Source organism: Carassius carassius, chromosome 45 (assembly GCF_963082965.1).
Source record: "Carassius carassius chromosome 45, fCarCar2.1, whole genome shotgun sequence".
Lineage (NCBI taxonomy): Eukaryota > Metazoa > Chordata > Actinopteri > Cypriniformes > Cyprinidae > Carassius > Carassius carassius.
Genome location: NC_081799.1, coordinates 7249609 through 7269416, shown reverse-complemented (window position 1 = coordinate 7269416; position 19808 = coordinate 7249609). Strand labels below are relative to the sequence as shown.

The 19808-nt window shown below is 38.0% G+C and overlaps 1 protein-coding gene across 3 annotated transcripts in view; it reads left to right on the top strand.

Moving 5' to 3' along the window:
* LOC132127796 (rab GTPase-activating protein 1) overlaps positions 1 to 19429 on the top strand; it is a 125857-nt gene extending 106428 nt beyond the window's left edge. For all 3 annotated transcript variants that reach the window (XM_059539911.1, XM_059539910.1, XM_059539913.1), the window contains 7 exons: positions 2478 to 2570; positions 4130 to 4240; positions 4362 to 4466; positions 6669 to 6752; positions 15075 to 15146; positions 16215 to 16412; positions 18795 to 19429. In XM_059539911.1, coding sequence (XP_059395894.1) covers positions 2478 to 2570; positions 4130 to 4240; positions 4362 to 4466; positions 6669 to 6752; positions 15075 to 15146; positions 16215 to 16412; positions 18795 to 18917 — 786 coding nt within the window. In that variant the 3' untranslated portion in view covers positions 18918 to 19429. The remainder of the gene's footprint in view (positions 1 to 2477; positions 2571 to 4129; positions 4241 to 4361; positions 4467 to 6668; positions 6753 to 15074; positions 15147 to 16214; positions 16413 to 18794) is intronic.
* The last annotated feature ends 379 nt before the right edge of the window (positions 19430 to 19808 follow it).

The following is a 19808-nucleotide window of genomic DNA, read 5'->3' as shown; positions in this document are numbered from 1 at the left end:
TCAGATCAGATTTCGGCAAGGAAAATCGGCAAACTGTTCTCAGAAAGTTTGTCTTCACACACACTTATTTATTTTATCGCAACATTTTGCCGTCATATAATCGCAAAGGGCTGACATCGCGATTGCGATTGCGATGCGATTAATCGTGCAGCACTAGCTGTGCGATATGAAAAAAAAAACCTATCACGATTTTTTGATCAATTTTGCGATTTCGATTTTAATCACGATTTTGACACACACAGACATGCTTTACAGTCATAAATGCATTCAGTGTAAATTTTAAACATATTTCCAAAAGAAAACCAATGAGAGCTTTATCAAATGTCTCTAGAACAGACATAAGTCAATATAATCACTAAGTAAAGATGTCAAACAAAATGTCTAGACATATGGGAATAAATAAAATAATAATAAAATAAAACTGTGTTCAGGGTATTTATTTTTCGTTCTTCTTTTATTTTTATTTTTTTGCCATGCATTGGTCATAAAGCTCACTGTAGCGGTGCTTCAGGTGTTATATGTTTTGCCCAATATATTTATTGTCAAAGGGTCACACGTACTCCGTCTGCAGTGCGTATACAGTAAGTTATGTGTATGTGGTTCAGAAGCAGCAACGAGAGCGCATTATTGTAACGCGAAAGCACATTTAAATAATGTGCGAGCGCAAATCTATCCAATCGCACCAGTGATGCGCGAGTCACTGTATTAATAACCCGCACCCAACCGACGTTTTCAACTAACCCGCCCGCAATAAAAATAAAATATTGTACCCGACCCGCTTCCTGACCCGCATTTTTAAAAAGCAGTAAATGCTCATGGTAGCGTCATTGGGCCATAGGAACGTAGGCAAAACTAACTAGGCAAAAAAAAAAAAAATAATAACAACAAAACTTAAGATATTATAATTTTGTCAAGAATTATAAAAAATCGTCAGTAAGCTATTAATTTGTACTAAAATAGTCTAGTCTGGCTATGTCTATTTGTATGTTTCTGCAAGGTCAGCAGACATTTAGGCTCGGGTTTGTTCCGATCAGAGCTCGTGAGCGGAGAGCGCATTTCTGAATATCCCGATCCGCTCGCTCATTCCGTGGGGTCTCGCTCAACCCAGAATGGCCTGCTGGTTCGAAAATATACAAGGAGTCATTTTATTGTTTAGTAATAAACTGGTGTTTACTGTGTCGCTGCAAAGATGAAGTTGACAATGCAGACTCGCCATGAACGCCAGAGAGAAATGCACTTTATGGATTACATCATCAGAGAGTAGTCCATTTATTTTGGTTTGAATATTTTCGTTTAAAAGAAGACATTTCAAGCTGTCTGTAATATATAGCCTATATTTCTCAAATCTGTGAGGCACACGCTGAGTTTAGTTCACATGCAATGCAACTGATCGTGCCGGTGCCTTATTACATTGTCTGCTAGGCTATATATTTGCTTCTTATTTATTAAATACGGGCAACTGATTGATAAAGCATTGATCAACATTAAGAGACAATTTATACAAAACGAAAATCTTTTAAAAATAGTTTTCTATAAAACGAAACTTAATGAAGTCGTCAAAATCATGTTTTACCAAAAACAGTGACGTTGCTCCCCATGCAGTCTTCTTTGCCGCCTCCATCTCTACGACTGAGCTCGTGTGTCATCTTCATGCCAGTTATTCAGCCAATAAAGTGTAGGCCTATGTATTTAAAAAATGTGTCTAGTACTATATAAATTACAAAGGTTTAATTGGCATTTTTATTTCAAAGGACTCGACCGACCGCAACCCGAATATCATAAAAAATATTTTTGGATTGACTCGTAACCGCGGGCAACTGCTCATTTTGGATCAACCCGCGCATCACTGACTCGCACGCAGATTTCCTTTGCTCAGTTAACAAAACCAGATGCGCGTGCTCAGATCATAGACTGTATAAGGCTCAGATACATGCTGCCTTACAATGTGTCTCCTCTCGCTCAACCTGTGTCCTGTGCACTCACAACTCTCACTGTGTTCACGCGCAAGATATTAAATCTTTTTGCACCTTTTTATTTATAACCTTTTCTGTTCTCATCTTTTTACTGCGTGCAGTGTGAACGTTCTGTTCCATTAACATGGGCTCGAAAAAAAAGGCTAGGCATCACAGACAGAGTGTGTGAACCTGAAGTTAGGCATATGCCCAGTCTGCTCTGTTCTCGCGCTCCACTTAGGCGCGCTGCATCCTGATTGGTTCAGATAACATACTGCGGGAGGTCGGGGCTGCGGAAAATCGTGCTATAAAGCGATTTAGAAATCGCGCACACTCAAATCGCGATTTTATTTCGATTTCGATTAATCGCACAGCCCTACTGTAAACTCATCACCTTTCAACAAAATCAACATTTGTCGTTTATGTAAATGATGAACTATTCTGAAATGAGATTTTCACTTTTTTTGAGATGTACTTTGTCCACATCTGTTTCAGTACCTTCTTCTGTATGTTTGCGTGTCACAGATCAGTCAGAAGAAGCTGAAGAAGTACGAGAAGGAGTATCACACCATTCGAGAGCAGCAGGAACAGCAGGAGGAGCCCATCGAGAGATATGAGGTAGATTCATCCTGCATCTGTTTGGGCTTGTGTTCTCTTTTTACACATCAGCATTCATGACTATGTGCATATGAATATTTACATGATCCATTAGAGTGCGTGTGCGTTTCCCCATATGCGTTTAATCTTGGCTAAGATTTCGTTCTCCTTCACAATCAGAGCTAGTTTTCTCCTCTGCGCTGAGCTGAAACTCATTTTCCTCTGAGCCTTTCCTGTATCTCCAGCTATTAGCATATGTGCTTTGAGCTTATAATGAGCAGAGATGTGAGACGAGGTCACCGCTGGGCTCAGAGATGATGAAAATCTGGCCAGATGGATTCCTGATAACAGCGGCCTGCCTGTCAACTGTTAGCCTGAGCCCAGCTCACGAGGAATGACCTTAATCATTTAGGAACTGTCAGTCAGGGTTCAACATCTACACACACACACACACACACACACACACACACATATCTATAGTGTTCTGTAGTTCACTTCATTAAAAATGCTGTTTGAAGTCTCCAATCACAATTAGAGTGTCATAAATCAAAGTACATTAAAAATAATACATTCAAAATAAACTATTTGTGTCCTGTTAGTCCTTCACAATGACACTTTTTTCATATACTTTTTAAATACTAATTCTCAAAAATATTTTGGGCAAAATTAATGTATGTATTAATGTAAGTTATGTATTTGAATTGCATATTTAAAAAATAAATTATCAATTTAAAAAAGTCTTATCCAACGAACTAATAAACAAACTAAAACATTTTAAAAACACATTTGGTTTATTACAGAAATCTGTGGAATCACAAGTCCACCGTGGAATGAAAAATAAATAAATAATAATTTTGACTTTTAATCTCACAATTCATATTTCCTATTTTTGGGGGGGGGGAATCTGAATTGTGATGTATTAACACTGACCTGTGAGAGATATACTCATAATTCTGAGAAGAAAAGTCTGAATTATAAACTCAATCTTTATATTAAAAGTGTGTAATTCAAATGGACAAAGTTTAAATGCAATTCCAATGCAAAAATCTTAAATTTAGAGTGAATGTTTTATATCCCACAGCTTTGGAAAACGGGCTGGTTCTGTTTAGCTCAGTAAAGTTAATAATTGTATTATCAACAATATCATTACATTAACTAATTAACATTTGAATTCATTGCTGGTCTGTAAATGTACATTTGCTTTACTGACATGCAAACATTATTAGACATTTGTTACATTACCTAAACTCAGTCATTTGTGCCACTTAAATACAGAAGGTCATAAAAATGTATGTGTAGGTATGGCATTAACACACACACACACACACGCACACACACACACACACATGCACGCACACAATACAAACACACACACACTCTCTTTAACTAGCTGAGTGTCTTTTAGTGCAATAGCCGGAGGACTGAGAGTCCAGTCAGTGTGTTAATTGCTTTTTGACATATTTCCCTCTAACTGGTCAATTTTTAATCAGGTTTCTTCTCCAAGGTTCCTCATATTCCCAGCACAGTTAACCATTATAGTGACTGTCACGAGACACTCACACACTGTGTCTGCTCTATAGAGAGAAAACCGGCGGCTACAGGAAGCTAACATGCGCCTGGAGCAAGAAAATGACGATTTGGCTCACGAGCTGGTCAGCAGTAAGATCGCCCTGAGGAAAGACCTGGACAACGTGAGTCTTTTAGGCAGTTTGACACTATTTTCAGGTCTAGCCTTAGTGGTTCATGACATTCACACATGCCTGTGGCTTCTGGTATGTGTAGTAAAACACAGCATGTCCTTTTTCCCTTTAGGCTGAGGAGAAATCTGACGCACTCAACAAAGAGCTCCTCATCACTAAACAGAAACTGGTGGAATCTGAAGATGAAAAGAGACGACTGGAGGAAGAGTCAGCACAGGTCAGACACCCCCAACACCAGCCAAAACTCACTAACGCTCAAAATAGTAAATAGTATTTCAGAAATAAAGCTAGTTTTTTTTAGTTGCATCCTGGGATGCTCTTTAAGCAATATTGAAGGTGTTCAGAAGTCTGTTGAACTATTCTTGGTTTCTTTTACTTTGCTGTCCACTTCAATTCACTCATCTAAATATATAAAATAAGTATATATAACAATCAAGTACAATATTATAATGTTTTATATTTCATTTAATTACATAAATGTTATAATTTAGATTTACAAAAAAATATTTTAACTGCTAAAATATAAAAGGAATACTGCTGTAAAAAAGCACCTAATTTGTTTAAAGTGTTTGCAAACCAAAATGTTATTGCACATTTTGTTCATATAGCAAAAAAGTGCACAATACACTACTTTTGAATGCAGACAATCATTTGATTAATCGCAATTAAAAATTTTAATCATTGCCCAGCACTAATATACAAACCCAATTCCGAAAAAGTTGGGACACTGTTCAAATTGTGAGTAAAAAAGGAATGGAATAATTTACAAGTCTCATAAACTTATATTTTATTCACAATAGAATATACTGTAGATAACATCAAATGTTGAAAGTGAGACATTTTGAAATGTCATGCCAATTATTGGCTCATTTTGGATTTCATGAGCGCTACACATTCCAAAAAAGTTGGGACAGGTAACAATACGAGGCCAGAAAAGTTAAATGTACATATAAGGAACAGCTAGAGGATAAATTTAGCAACTTATTAGGTCAATTGGCAACATGATTGGGTATAAAAAGAGCCTGAGTGGCAGTGTCTCTCAGAAGTCAAGATGGGCAGAGGATCACCAATTCCCCCAATGCTGCCGCGAAAAATAGTGGAGCAATATCAGAAAGGAGTTTCTCAGAGAAAAATTGCAAAGAGTTTGAAGTTTTCATCATCTACAGTGCATAATATCATCCAGAGATTCAGAGAATCTGGAACAATCTGTGCGTAAGGGTCAAGGCCAGAAAACCATACTGGATTCCTGTGATCTTCGGGCCCTTAGACGACACTGCATCACATACAGGAATGCTACTGTAATGGAAATCATAACATGGGCTCAGGAATACTTCCAGAAAACATTGTCGGTGAACACAATCCACCGTGCCATTCGCCGTCGCCGGCTAAAACTCTACAGGTGAAAAAAGAAGCCATATCTAAACATGATCCAGAAGCGCCGGCGTTTTCTCTGGGCCAAGGTTCATTTAAAATGGACTGTGGCAAAGTGGAAAACTGTTTTGTGGTCAGACGAATCAAAATTTAAAGTTCTTTTTGGAAAACTGTGACGCCATGTCATCCGGACTAAAGAGGACAAGGACAACCCAAGTTGTTATCAGCGCTCAGTTCAGAAGCCTGCATCTCTGATAGTATGGGGTTGCATGAGCGCGTGTGACATGGGCAGCTGGTAAACATGGCCTTGTCCCAACTTTTTTGAGATGCGTTGATGCCATAAAATTTAAAATCAACATATTTTTCCATTAAAATGATACATTTTCTCAGTTTAAAAATTTGATATGTCATCTATGTTGTATTCTGAATAAAATATTTAAATTTGAAACTTCACAAACTTCAAATTATCAATTTGTACAGTGTCCCAACTTTGTACATACATGTTTGTACATACATATACACACACACACTCACACACAAACACGTATAACAAATGAAAGCTTTGTTTAACAACAACAAAAAGTTTCATTAGCAAATTCCCATTGAAGGACTACAGTTCCCATAATCCTCAAATAATATCCACCAATCAGAAAAGTCACATTTACCATGACAATTGTGGTTTGTGTGGTGCTTTCTGAATTGTAACTGATTTTAAAAAAGACACATATTCAGTTTTATTTGTTTAAAAAAAGTCCAATGTGCAAGTCCATGTGCTGTATTTGTGTCTGTATTCTGGATGGAGTGGAGAATCAGGGAATGATCCCTGATGAGGCAGACTCACGGTACTCTGGATATGTGTTTGAGTTGATTGCAGAGGTTCCTCTGAGACAGTAGGGCCTCTGGACACAGCTGTCCTCAGACAGACAGGAGAGATGTCTCCCGGAGGGGACACTTGGGTTAAATATAGGATCGTTGTGATATGACTGATTTCTTTTTACCATAAAAAGTGGAAGAGTTTTTAACTTGGGCTCTGCATTTGTGCTTTCAGCTGAAGGAGATGTGTCGGAGAGAACTGGATAAATCTGAGTCCGAGATCAAGAAAAACGGCTCCATCATTGGAGAATACAAACAGGTGAACACACACACACACACATGCTGACTCACTTGCCTTGAGCCTTCAGTAAAACATGGTCTGCGGTCTCTGTTTGAGATCGTTCTGATTCTAATGGCCTTCTATCACTATAATGAAGTCCAGTATCCATCCATTAGGTCACTATAGCTACATCAAACCCTAAATAGTTTAAATGGCCCAGGCTCTGTCATATCTTAAAACACCCCATTATCCAATTAAATTACCTTCATAAAACACTTAACTGAGACACTCTATGAATGTGCATCAGTTTTACTGTACAGTTCTCTCCTGTTCTGACAAATATTTGCTACATTTACTTTTATGCATTTGGCAGCTTTTGTACCCAAAGACATTTTTATCAATTCCTGCATTCCCTGGGACTCGAACACCATATAATCCTTTCCATATTTTTATTTTTTTATTTTATACTCTTTTCTTCACAAGGTTTGTGTTTTTTTAGACTTTCTTGTGTATGCCAACAAATCCTTTTCATCCCTCCACCATTATTTTTGTTCCTATTTTCCTTTTCCTTTTGTTTTGTACAGTGTAACTTTAGTTCATCATAAAGGATGGAGCCCATTAGCACGGATAAACAGACTCACTACAATAAATCTTTAGTTTTAAGGGGCCACATGTTTTGTTTTCATCTTTTTCTTGTGGAAGTCTATGGCAACTCTTTTGAACCATATAGTTAAAAGTTTGCCACACTGAATATGGTGGGTTTCAGTGTCCCAGCTGGCAATTATGGTATCTCTGTCTCAAACAGCCTTGCATTACCAACATTTTAAAATGGCATGAAATGGAAATTCACCCTATCCATTTTTTTAATGCATCTCAATGATCTTATTGTGAACATGTTTGTTGTAAGCTGCTTTTTTCTTCTTTTTTTTACCTTAGGGCTAGTAATTGATAATCAAAATATAATTACTGAGATTCTGGTTGAGACGACTGGTGACGTATGCCAGATTTCCCTAGTCATTTAGTCTATTTGAACTCTGTTTTTCTTGGTTTTGAATGAAAGTGCTCCTTGAGATTCTGTCTCCATATAATCTAATCAATTGATGAATGAACCAGAACCCATCTTACATTTATAATCCTCTTCACTCAGATGTATTTCACAGTATGCTAGAAAATATGTCACTAATCACATTAAATTGTGATTTGTGACAAGTTTTCAATGACTATACAACTTTTTGTGATTTGGAACCAATTCACTTTACCAATTTTTTGGATGCTCCTTCAACAATGTTTCTTAAATCTTTACCACAACTTGCTCTGGCCAGATATTTGAAGTCAAACATTGTTTTACATAAAAACCTGAACTAATAAATACCTTAATCTTAAGTTGCTAGCAAAGAAAAAGCATAATTTCAGCATTTCTGATGCATATTGACATTGAACGTATTATTGTCACATTGACTGAGAATACCATGTAACATTTGTTACAATGGACCAAATGGACAAAAGTAATGAAGCTGTAAATAATGGTTCAAAAAATCTACTCATCCTTACAATGTACCATTGTTGTGCTTGGCCTAGCTATACTTTTTTGTTTTTTGCCACATTTATTGTCAGATCACTTTGGTGACTCCATTCAAGCAGCATTGTGAATTGATTGTCTTTTTTTTTTTTTTTTTTTTTTAAGAAGTAACCCCAAATTAGGGCTGCACAATAAATCAAAATGAAATCATTATCGAGATTAGGCAACGATTGTCATGCACATCTCGTCAGTGAAGCTTGGCTCTGTGATCAGTAGTAAATCTCCATCTGAAGGATAGAGGGCGCTCTCGTGCAGAAACGCCAAATACATTCCGCAGAAGAAACCCAGGAAATCCCTATAGCAGTAGCTGGATAAACAGAAGATTTTACTGCTTTCATTGATTTTACGTGACTAATAAACATACAACTACGACAATATATGGTTTATCTGAATGTGTCATATTATAATTTTCATTATAACAAAGTAAATAATAATGCATTGCTAATCCACATAGCCTTTATCACTGCTTAGAATCATCATCTCACTGATTTATTTCAAACACTCGGCTGATGTTATGAAGTGAGTTTGGAGTAAAAACATGTTATTAAATGTGGTATTTTCTACTACACAGGGCCGTAGTTCACTGAAAAACTATGCACACAGCTGTCATTATCTTGAACAATTTCTTCGATTTCATAAATGTGCAATTATATAGTCCGCAATTTTTTTTGCGTAGTTTGTCAGTGAACTGCGGCTCTGTGTAGTAAATGCTGCTCCTACTGAAACCAGGTGATAGACATTTACTTACGTTACTGATTACAGAACCAGCTTTACTGACAAGATGCGCATGACAGTAGCATTCGATTAATCGTGCATCCCTACCCAAAATAACTTTTAATAGAGTACAGTCGTGGCCAAAAGTTTTGAGAATTACATAAAAAATAGTTTTCAAAAAGTTTGCTGCTAAACTGCTTTTAGATCTTTGTTTCAGTTGTTTCTGTGATGTACTGAAATATAATTACAAGCACTTCATACGTTTCAAAGGCTTTTATCGACAATTACATGACATTTCTGCAAAGAGTCAGTATTTGCAGTGTTGGCCCTTCTTTTTCAGGACCTCTGCAATTCGACTGGGCATGCTCTCAATCAACTTCTGGGCCAAATCCTGACTGATAGGAACCCATTCTTTCATAATCACTTCTTGGAGTTTGTCAGAATTAGTGGGTTTTTGTTTGTCCACCCGCCTCTTGAGGATTGACCACAAGTTCTCAATGGGATTAAGATCTGGGGAGTTTCCAGACCATGGACCCAAAATTTCAACATTCTGGTCCCAGAGCCACTTAGTTATCACTTTCGCCTTATGGCACGGTGCTCCATCGTGCTGGAAAATGCATTGTTCTTCACCAAACTGTTGTTGGATTGTTGGAAGAAGTTGCTGTTGGAGGGTGTTTTGGTACCATTCTTTATTCATGGCTGTGTTTTTGGGCAGAATTGTGAGTGAGCCCACTCCCTTGGATGAGAAGCAACCCCACACATGAATGGTGTCAGGATGCTTTATGCTTCATCTGAGAATATGACTTTGCCCCAGTCCTCAGCAGTCCATTCACTATACTTTCTGCAGAAGATCAATCTGTAGCTGATTTTTTTTTTTTGAGAGAAGTGGCTTCTTCGCTGCCCTTCTTGACACCAGGCCATCTTCCAAAAGTCTTGGCCTCACTGTGCGTGCAGATGCGCTCACACCTGCCTGCTGCCATTCCTGAGCAAGCTCTGCACTGGTGCCACTCCGATCCCGCAGCTGAATCCTCTTTAGGAGACGATCCTGGCGCTTGCTGGACTTTCTTGGACGCCCTGAAGCCTTCTTTACAAGAATTGAACCTCTTTCCTTGAAGTTCTTGATGATCCTATAAATTGTTGATTTAGGTGCAATCTTAGTAGCCACAATATCCTTGCCTGTGAAGCCATTTTTATGCAACGCAATGATGGCTGCACGCGTTTCTTTGCAGGTCACCATGGTTAACAATGGAAGAACGATGATTTAAAGCATCACCCTCCTTTTAACATGTCAAGTCTGCCATTCTAACCCAATCAGCCTGACATAATGATCTCCAGCCTTGTGCTCATCAACATTCTCACCTGAGTTAACAAGACGATTACTGAAATGATCTCAGCAGGTCCTTTAATGACAGCAATAAAATGCAGTGGAAAGGTTTTTTTGGGATTAAGTTAATTTTCATGGCAAAGAAGGACTATGCAATTCATCTGATCACTCTTCATTACATTCTGGAGTATATGCAAATTGCTATTATAAAAACTTAAGCAGCAACTTTTCCAATTTCCAATATTAATGTAATTTTCTAAACTTTTGGCCACTACTGTACAGTTAGTGGACCAAAAGCTTTAATATGTTCCTATAAACATGCATGTCCAGACTGGAGCTGTTTAGCATGCTCATGTATGGATAAGGGTTGATCTGAGTGTAGAGGAGAGGCTGGCCTGAAAGTGGCACCTTCAGTGCAGTATGAGAGCATCTCTGTAAAAATAGTTGAGCTGCTATCCCTGCAGAGCTCATTTTAATGGGGCCGCTGACAGCATGATTCATGGAGGAGCATGATAATGGTGTCCTCTGAGCTGAACCAGCTCTCTCTCGCACACACTCATGCTCCTATTTCTTGTATGAGCCAGACGACACCCTATGAGCATCAAATGCCTTCAGGTATAAATGGGGAGAAAAAGCGTATAAAAGCTTCATTTCTAAAGTACCTTCAGTCTCTGCCCTGTATTATTATTCATATCTGACATTGCATTACAGCATAAGATATCTTTAATTAAAAGTCTGTTTGATGAAAATATGTCCCATATATTCATATTTGTTCACTAAATGAGTAGCTCAGACATTTCCTCAATGTAGATACATTATTTCTGTTAACACTAAGCAAGAATAAATTATCTGGCTCATTTGTCTTACAGACATGAATGGTGTCTCAAATCATGTCTTCTGAAGGAGACATACAGTATGCTACTACTTTTCAAAGCGATCAGACTTATAGTTTATGTTTGATGGACAATAAAAGGAGTGGAAATGAAATATGAATACAATAGTGTGTGCGTGACCAATAGAGGCTTTCTTAAAGGAAGGCAAACTTTATCAATTTTTAAAAAAAAAACTTTGCTGCAGGCTGTTATGTAATATTATGGGCCAGGTTTACTAAACAGTTCAAATTACCGTTAGGGCACAATTCCATAAAAGTGCAGATGGGAGAAAATTCTGCGGGTGATATACTGACAAGATCGTCTTAAAAAACACAGACGCAACATCTAATTTCCATAATGACCAGCGCAATCTACCAAGAGCAGTGCAAATTACACCTGCTTTTTGGGCATTACATAATGGTGCAAATACCAGTAAATTGGCCAGCGCAAATCATAGTAAATTGCATTGAGTAATTCATTTAGATACTCTCCTCTCAAAAATGTACAGACCGAAAGGGAAACTCCTACAAATACATTTTCAATAAGGTGAGTTGCAAAAATAACTGTCCATGCCTTTTCAGCGCTAATTTCCCACTTCATGTCTCTAGTAAATCCTGACAGTAGTTTTTTTGATGCCAAAATGAGGGTTTGAGCAAGCTGATCGTAAATCTGCACCCATGATTGTTGCAGTGTCCATAAAAATTCTTTAAAGGGGTCACATGATTCTATTTCAAATTTTCCTTTCTCTTTGGAGTGTTACAAGCTCTTGGTGCATAAAGAAGATCTGTAAAGTTGCAAAGACTAAAGTCTCAAATCCAAAGAGATATCCTTTATAAAAGTTAAGACTCGTCCACGACCCCCTCCTAAAACGGCTCGTCCTAACACGCCCTACATTGGGCTTAGTGCTTAAAGGAATAGTTCCTCCAAAACTGAAAATCATCCCATGATTTACTCACCCTCATGTCATGGTGTATGAGACTTTCTTCTTTCATATGAATACAGTCAGAGTTATATTAAAAAATATCCTGGCTCTTCCAAGCTTTATAATGGCAGTGAATGGAGGTCGAGATTTTTAAGCAAAATAAAGTGCATCCATTTGATTCTCATGAGACTAGCATATTCTCACCGGAGCTTAAACTATGCCGATGTGCCATATCATGCTGGAATGCCACTCTCTCATGAACACATGTATGACTGTTAGCGGAAGATAGAGTTATAAAGTTTTAAATAGGACTATTATTATTATTACGCTTCAGAAGAACTTTATAAACCCCCAGAGCCATGTGGAACACTTTTTATAATGCATGGATGCACTTTTTTGGGCTTCAAAATATCAACCCCATTAATATTTATTATAAAGCTTGGAAGAGCCAGAACATTTTTTTATATAACACTTATTGTATTTGTCTGAAAGAAGAAAGTCATGTACTACTAGAATGGCTTGAGAGTGAGAAAATCAAGGGCTCATTTTCGTTTTTGGGTGAACTGTGTCTTTAATGCTTAGCAAATGCATGTTACTTTTACAGTTGTTTTACAGGCAAAAAAGAAACGATTGAGATGAAACAACAACAAAAAACTGTTGGCGCTGTAACAATAATAGATGGCCAAGTATATGACTGTTTGTGTGAGGGGGTTTAGAGCAGGGCTTGAAAATGAAAAAAAAAAATTCAGTCGCTTCACTCCGAGCAGAATCAATATTTTAACGTTTCTGTTCAGCGTTCCTCTGATATTATTACCGTTCCGAGACACGGTTAGGGTGGACAAAATACTGGTTAATAACGTTATTTTTAAAAAATAGTATTATTTGCCTAATAATAATAATATTATAATAATAAAGTATAGCGTTTTCTTTTCGCAAAAAGAAAAGGAAAAATAGAGATCTAACGCTTAGTCACAGCCAATAGGCTACAGCATCATCAGCTCTAGATTTTGGCCAAATGTAAGCTACTTAAAAAAAAAAAATCTGGCAGCACTTTAAAGACAAAGAATTGTTATGATATTTAAAAATGTTTGCTGCATTGTTAAAAGAAGGGAAAAAAAAAACATTATAAGATTGCTTTTTGAGAAAAAAAAAAGTTGCGGCTCACGTCGCATTTTATTATCCCTATTACTTCCGAAATAATAAAGGCTAAAATGCCTGTAGTCTAAAGCAAAATGTTTAAAAACATTATAAAAACAGTTATTAGTTTAGGCTATGAAAACGTCAATCCAAAAACAAATTAATCTAAGGTGAAGCTGATGCCTACCTCTCTCTTTCGGCACAAATCCAAATGTTTCCATGTTCCCGATGTATCTGGATGTTAATATTTTATTTAATATAAAGAATATAGAATAATAGTAAATGTATAGTAAGCAAAGCTGTATATGACTCCGAAATTTGGACTCCAATCTTTGTAAACATTTTGTGTCTGCATCGTCTATTTCTGAATGAAATATTTTTTTTCTCTCTAAAAAAAGTTTTTCCTCTCTCTCTCTCTCTCTCTCTATATATATATATATATATATATATACGCATAGCGTATTTTAACCATGCAGCAAACCTTTTTAAATATTTTGATAATTTACTGAAAATAAATAAATGACTTTTTAAACCATTTAACTGATTACTAATCGGTCAAAATTAGCTGATACAGTTTGCTGCATTCATGCGCACTCAGAAACCGGTGACTGTGAACGAAACTTGTACAAGCTTTTGTCATTGTTGAATCTTTCGCAGACGTTTCCAAATGTCGAAATTGGTTAGCGCATCTATCTGTGCATGATGGTGTCCAAGGCCTCCGGCGAGCGGAGCTTCTCAAATTTAGGAATAATCAAAGGAGAGCTGTGGTCCTCAGTTGGGCAGGAAAGGCTAAGCATGCTGGTGCTTGAGTGTCAAATGCATGCACCAACGCCGAGAAAAATTGGGCCGCGTTTTGTGCTACAGCATCAGGCCTAATTTGGTCTTAATCCGGCCCTGAAGGCGGTGCATTGTCATTGAGATTTGCCTATGATGAGTTCACAGCTGAGCGGACATTTCACTCGCTGGCTTCAGCGTCATATTTGCATATGCCGGAGTCTACTGGAACTCGTGATTGGTTGACAGCAAATTTCAAATATAAAATGGAACGATAAAATAACGTTATTAACCGGCCATTTATTATTATCAGCCATTTAAAATTTTCGATTCTGTTCGGCACTATAAAATTTGATTTCGTTTTTTGTTTCTGTTCTTGTTAAAATTTCGTTCGTTTCTGTTCCTTGAACCGGTTCAGAGCCCTGGTTTAGGGAAACATGCAACTCAACTTAGTTTCAATACAAAGATGTTTTTATTGATCATAACTTCTAGACTTTCTGTGTCAAGTGCTTACAGCTATGGATTCAGCTGTATGTGTATGTCAAAACTTTAACCAGTGAGCCATGGCTTAGAACTGAATATTTCATGAGGAATATTCTGGGGCTGTGTCATTCTTTCTCATTCATTCATTCTGTCATTTGAGGCTACATCCTCCCTGCTGATCAATGCATGTTTAAGGAGGGTGTTTCGCCAAATTAATCTAACAATGACCTCAAAAGGATTGATGTCAGGTTGGGAAAGGACACATGGACCTCATCGATCAAGGATGAAAAGTCAGCACTCTTGTCAGAAATCTCCTACAGACCTGAGCTCTGTGGTGCTATTAGTGCACTTATCGTAAGAGGATGCTGGGATTACATAGAGACCGGGGGAATGTGATATCCTGTAATGGGAGAGATTGATTGAAAGATTGTATGTTCTGCTCATGATGGTTGACCTTTTACCGTAAGCCTTGTTCTCCCTCCTCTTTGGGAACAGTATTTTATTGGTGTGAGCCAGAGCACTACTGACCCTTGACCTCTGTGTGTTTGTGTCGCAGATCTGCTCTCAGCTCAGCGAGCGGCTGGAGAAACAGCAGACGGCCAACAGAGGAGAGCTGGAGAAGATCCGGGTGAGTGATGACTCAAATACACACAGCAGATTGTGGCTTGATATAGCAATGTATTCATCTAAAAAACTTATATATATATATATGCTTCTTAATAAAACTAGTAAGGTAGTCGTTAAGTTTAGTTATAGGGTTGATTAAGGGCTGTGTAATATGGTCATGCTGAATAAGACATTAATATGTGCTTTATAAGAAGCCAATACGCTAGTAATATGCATGCAAATAAGTTAATAGTTACAATATTTATATAAAACTGGTATAGCATTTAACCTTAAATAACATTTGACACTTAGCAAAAACAATGCTTTTTTTATGCACTGGTCAATTTGGTAACACACCGCACGCAATGTTATAGACACTATTGTACACTTTGAAGTGTTAAGTCTCCACCTGAGAAATCTTTACTTCAGTAGTGCTTACATCACACTTTACATTTTTATTCTCTACCTGTCTTCTGAAGGTTTTATCCATTATTCAGATTTATGATCTGGAAATGTATGCAGATTAGTGCATATTTAATTATGTAATTAACTTAATCAACTAGGGAAGTATGGTGATGTCTATCAGTTCATTTTACACTATTCAACTGGATTATCTTAAAAATAACAATGTTTCACAGCTATAAATGAATGATTATATAGCCATTATTTTATGACACTTGAGCAGTTGTTGTAAATCACAATGACAATCAATTATACCGTTTAGTGTCACTATGCAATAATATTTGACCACAGCATTCTGCGATTGACCAGTCCGAATCAACTCTTCCAAGAGCAATTTCTACCAATATCAGCCTAATCAATGCTCAGTCTTGTCATTTTATACTGATTTCTATTGAAATTCTTACACAAAGAAGTTTTAGTTTCATGTCATTTATTTATTTGGTAGATAGCCTTGTAATAAGCAAGACAAAAAGCTGCTCATTATCATTTCATCACTAGCTCTGTCCTGATCAGCCTGCTGGGCTTTATTAATAAGCAGCTGATATTGAGAGCAGATTTACGTCTGTAATCAGCCAAAGTAGCTTAACGTGATGATCTTGTTACGAGGTGAATGTGTGCATCTGTACAGATGAAGGTGGAGGGCTGTGAGAAGTGCAGCATTCTCTTCAGTAAGGAGGGCCGTCTGAAGGTGCTCAGCACTCCTAAGGAGGGCAGTGAGGAGGACACAGATGAGGAGAAGGAGGCTCTGAAGAACCAGCTGAGAGAGATGGAGCTGGAGCTGGCGCAGACCAAGCTACAGCTGGTGGAGGCTGAGTGCAAGATCCAGGTACTACAACCACTCAACACCTACCTGATCCCAGACATCACCACACATTGCATGCAAATGTACAGTATTTGGATGATCTTCTCACAGTTCTTTCACAGACACAACAATTATAAGTGTGTTTATTTAGAAGACTATTAAACTATTTACACTGTTTACACTATTTACACCATTTACTCCAAACTATTAAACTTTTACACTGTGCTTTGATTGGACTTTCATCACTGATGGATGATTGAACCGGTTTATGTCCTTTACATGAAGTGAAGTGAAGTGAAGTGACATTCAGCCAAGTATGGTGACCCATACTCAGAATTTGTGCTCTGCATTTAACCCATCCGAAGTGCACACACACAGAGCAGTGAACACACACACACACACACACTGTGAACACACACCCGGAGCAGTAGGCAGCCATTTATGCTGCAGCGCCCGGGGAGCAGTTGGGGGTTCGATGCCTTGCTCAAGGGCACCTAAGTCGTGGTATTGAGGGTGGAGAGAGAACTGTACATGCACTTCCCCCACCAACAATTCCTGCCGGCCCGGGACTCGAACTCACAACCTTTCGATTGGGAGTCTGACTCTCTAACCATTAGGCCACGACTTCCCAGGAGGAAAAAAAAAAAAAAAAGAAAAAAAAAAAAAAAGGGCAAAAGGGAGTTCAGAGTCTTCAGTCCAATCAATGGTTTTCATTAAAAATGACAATGTTACAAATGTCCAAACCTGTTGAATTAATTACTTAATCATTTCATATGAAGTGCCAGTTATAAAATTCAGCTTTGCAGCACAGGAAATACAGTTCATTTAAAATATACTCTAATAAAAAATATATTTTAGTGTAACATTTCAGAATATTACAATTTTTACTGTATATTTATCAAATAAAAGGGGGTGTTTACGCAACACAATTTTCTACTAAACATGGAGAACCTTGAGATCTACCAGTACTGGTGATAACCATGATATTTCAAATTGAAAAGTGATTTGTTTCTTTCAAGTGCGCCAACACACAGAAAGTCCACAAGAAAGACTCTTTAGGAGTAATAAAACAAATGACTTTACAGGAAATCCCTTAACTGGACAAAGGCATCCAGCCAGCCATTTCTTTAACAGAATAAATAGATAGAAACATTTGAACTGATGAAACATGAAGACAAACACACAACTGCAACAATGTGCTTTTTCTGTGTTCTTCAAGCCATCTCGGTCGTTTTCATAAGTATTTTATATCCATTGCTAAGTGATTGCTAATCAACTTTATTACAGTATAGAATATATTTTCTGGCTCATTCTGTGATAAGAAGCCTCAGCAGATCACAAAAGGAAGTTATTTCAAACATTTGATTAATTAAATGTTCTTTTTTTGGACAACAGGTTTAGAACTGATTGGAGATGTTTGCCGTGTTTCTTTTTTTTTTTTTTTTTTTTTTACACATTTTATAACCGAGGAGGCGCTTCCTCATTTCAGTGCAGACTCGCAGCCGATTTGAAAATATAGTTTTTAAGTTGCATTTTTTTTTGTATACTTTTATTTTTCTGGACTGATAATAAACTCAAATAATTGTATGTTTGAGAGAGTCAGTGGGAATATCATTGCATTCAGTGTTGTTGGTCAGTGTTAGAGGAACTCTGGAACAGTTTAGTTTCCCAGCATAAGTTGCCACAGTAGCCCCTTTCACACTGCACGTTGGTCCCCGAAAATTGCCGGAACATTGCCGGATTGCCTTCTGTGTGAACACAAACACGTTCCGGGATTGATTCTGGGATCAATCCCAGGTTGGGGACCTAGTAACATTGCCGGGTTTAGTCTCGGAACGAGCGCTGTGTGAACTAATGCCATAAAGAGTGTGTCATAGTGATGACGCACATTATCATGCGAATCTCTTACCAGGTGTTTTGAAGGCAGATCAATGTTAGGGACGAAAAAATGTACAACTGTACTGACAGCTGTATTGAAGCAGAGATCGGTTAGCTCCTCACTATCCACGCTAAAGCGGAGATCGTTCTCCAGTTTAAGATAAAGTTAACGTGCCGAGCATTTTCGATTCGTACAATGCATGTCACATCCTGATGTCACGTGTCTTTATGGGACCTTTATGCAACTCTAGTGTGTGAACGCACACACAGATCCGGGGTAATGACTGGCAGTGTGAATGAACCAAAATCTAACGATCCAGGAACAATTGCCGGGACACATTACCCCGTGTATTATCTGGAATCTCAGTGTGAAAGGGGCTAGTGACTCGGCCTGAGCTATTGTAAAAATTAGCTTTTGGAAACCAAATCAAGTGACAATAGGTCAGACTAACTGAAATAAGCTTGGCTTTTTTGGTAAACTTGTTTTATGAAACAGCCCAGAGTAAGTAAACCTCTTCCTGTCTTTAGGATCTGGAGCATCATCTGGGTCTGGCTCTGAACGAAGTCCAAGCCGCCAAAAAGACGTGGTTCAACAGGACATTAACCTCCATCAAGACTGTGACAGGAGCTCAGGGCAAAGAGAGCGTCTAACAAGACACACATCCAGAGACTAAACACTCCAGCCCCATCATCATCTTCCCCCATCCGGCTCGACCCCACAGCTGAAAAACCTTGCTTCTAGGGTACCAGCTACCCCATTTGAAACACAAGTACTTACTGAAAGAAAAAGGCTTTAACACTAGTCTTTCTACTACTGATGATGTTAAACGTCTGGGGTGTGTCACTGACCAACAACGCTCCTCTGGAGGATATTAAATTTCTATCTGCTGTCCTACTCAAGACTACTTGCACAAAGTCAACAGACGGTACGAGTGCTGCCGGAAAACTAGCTTAGGTCCTAGCGGGACTTTCGTTATTGTAAGAAGAGGGCAAATGTGTTGATTGTGTGCATGTGTACAAGGTCTGCTTTTATTGTACAGTGCGTGTGTGAATATGTTGGCCAACATTGTGGTTCTCAGAGGAAAACTAAAATAGGAAGTTGGTAGCACACTGTACATAGACTGTACAGTGAACTTTTAATTAAATTCCTCCTCCATCCACTAGCTGGCACCCTTCTGATATTAACAAAAAAAAAAAGTAAATGTGTATGATTGGGGTAAAGGCATTATGTATCTGTGAAGTCTGCTTGTGTACGCGAAAGGTTTTCCAGTAGCTGTTCATCATGACTAACAGGAAACACTTATGCGTTGAGCACACGCTTTGATCGGCAGGCACATCTGGAGGTAAAGAAACTGCAGCAGTCACTGTGTAACCCACTCGCTTTGGGGAAGGTGTTTACACCTTACAGACATATTTATATTAATATCAGGCTTGCTAGAGTTATTGTTGTTATTAAAGAAGACAAATGAGGCCGTTCAAAAAGGCACAGGGTTGTAAATAGCATTTCTTTTTTGGATTAATTTTATATTTCAACTTTGGTAA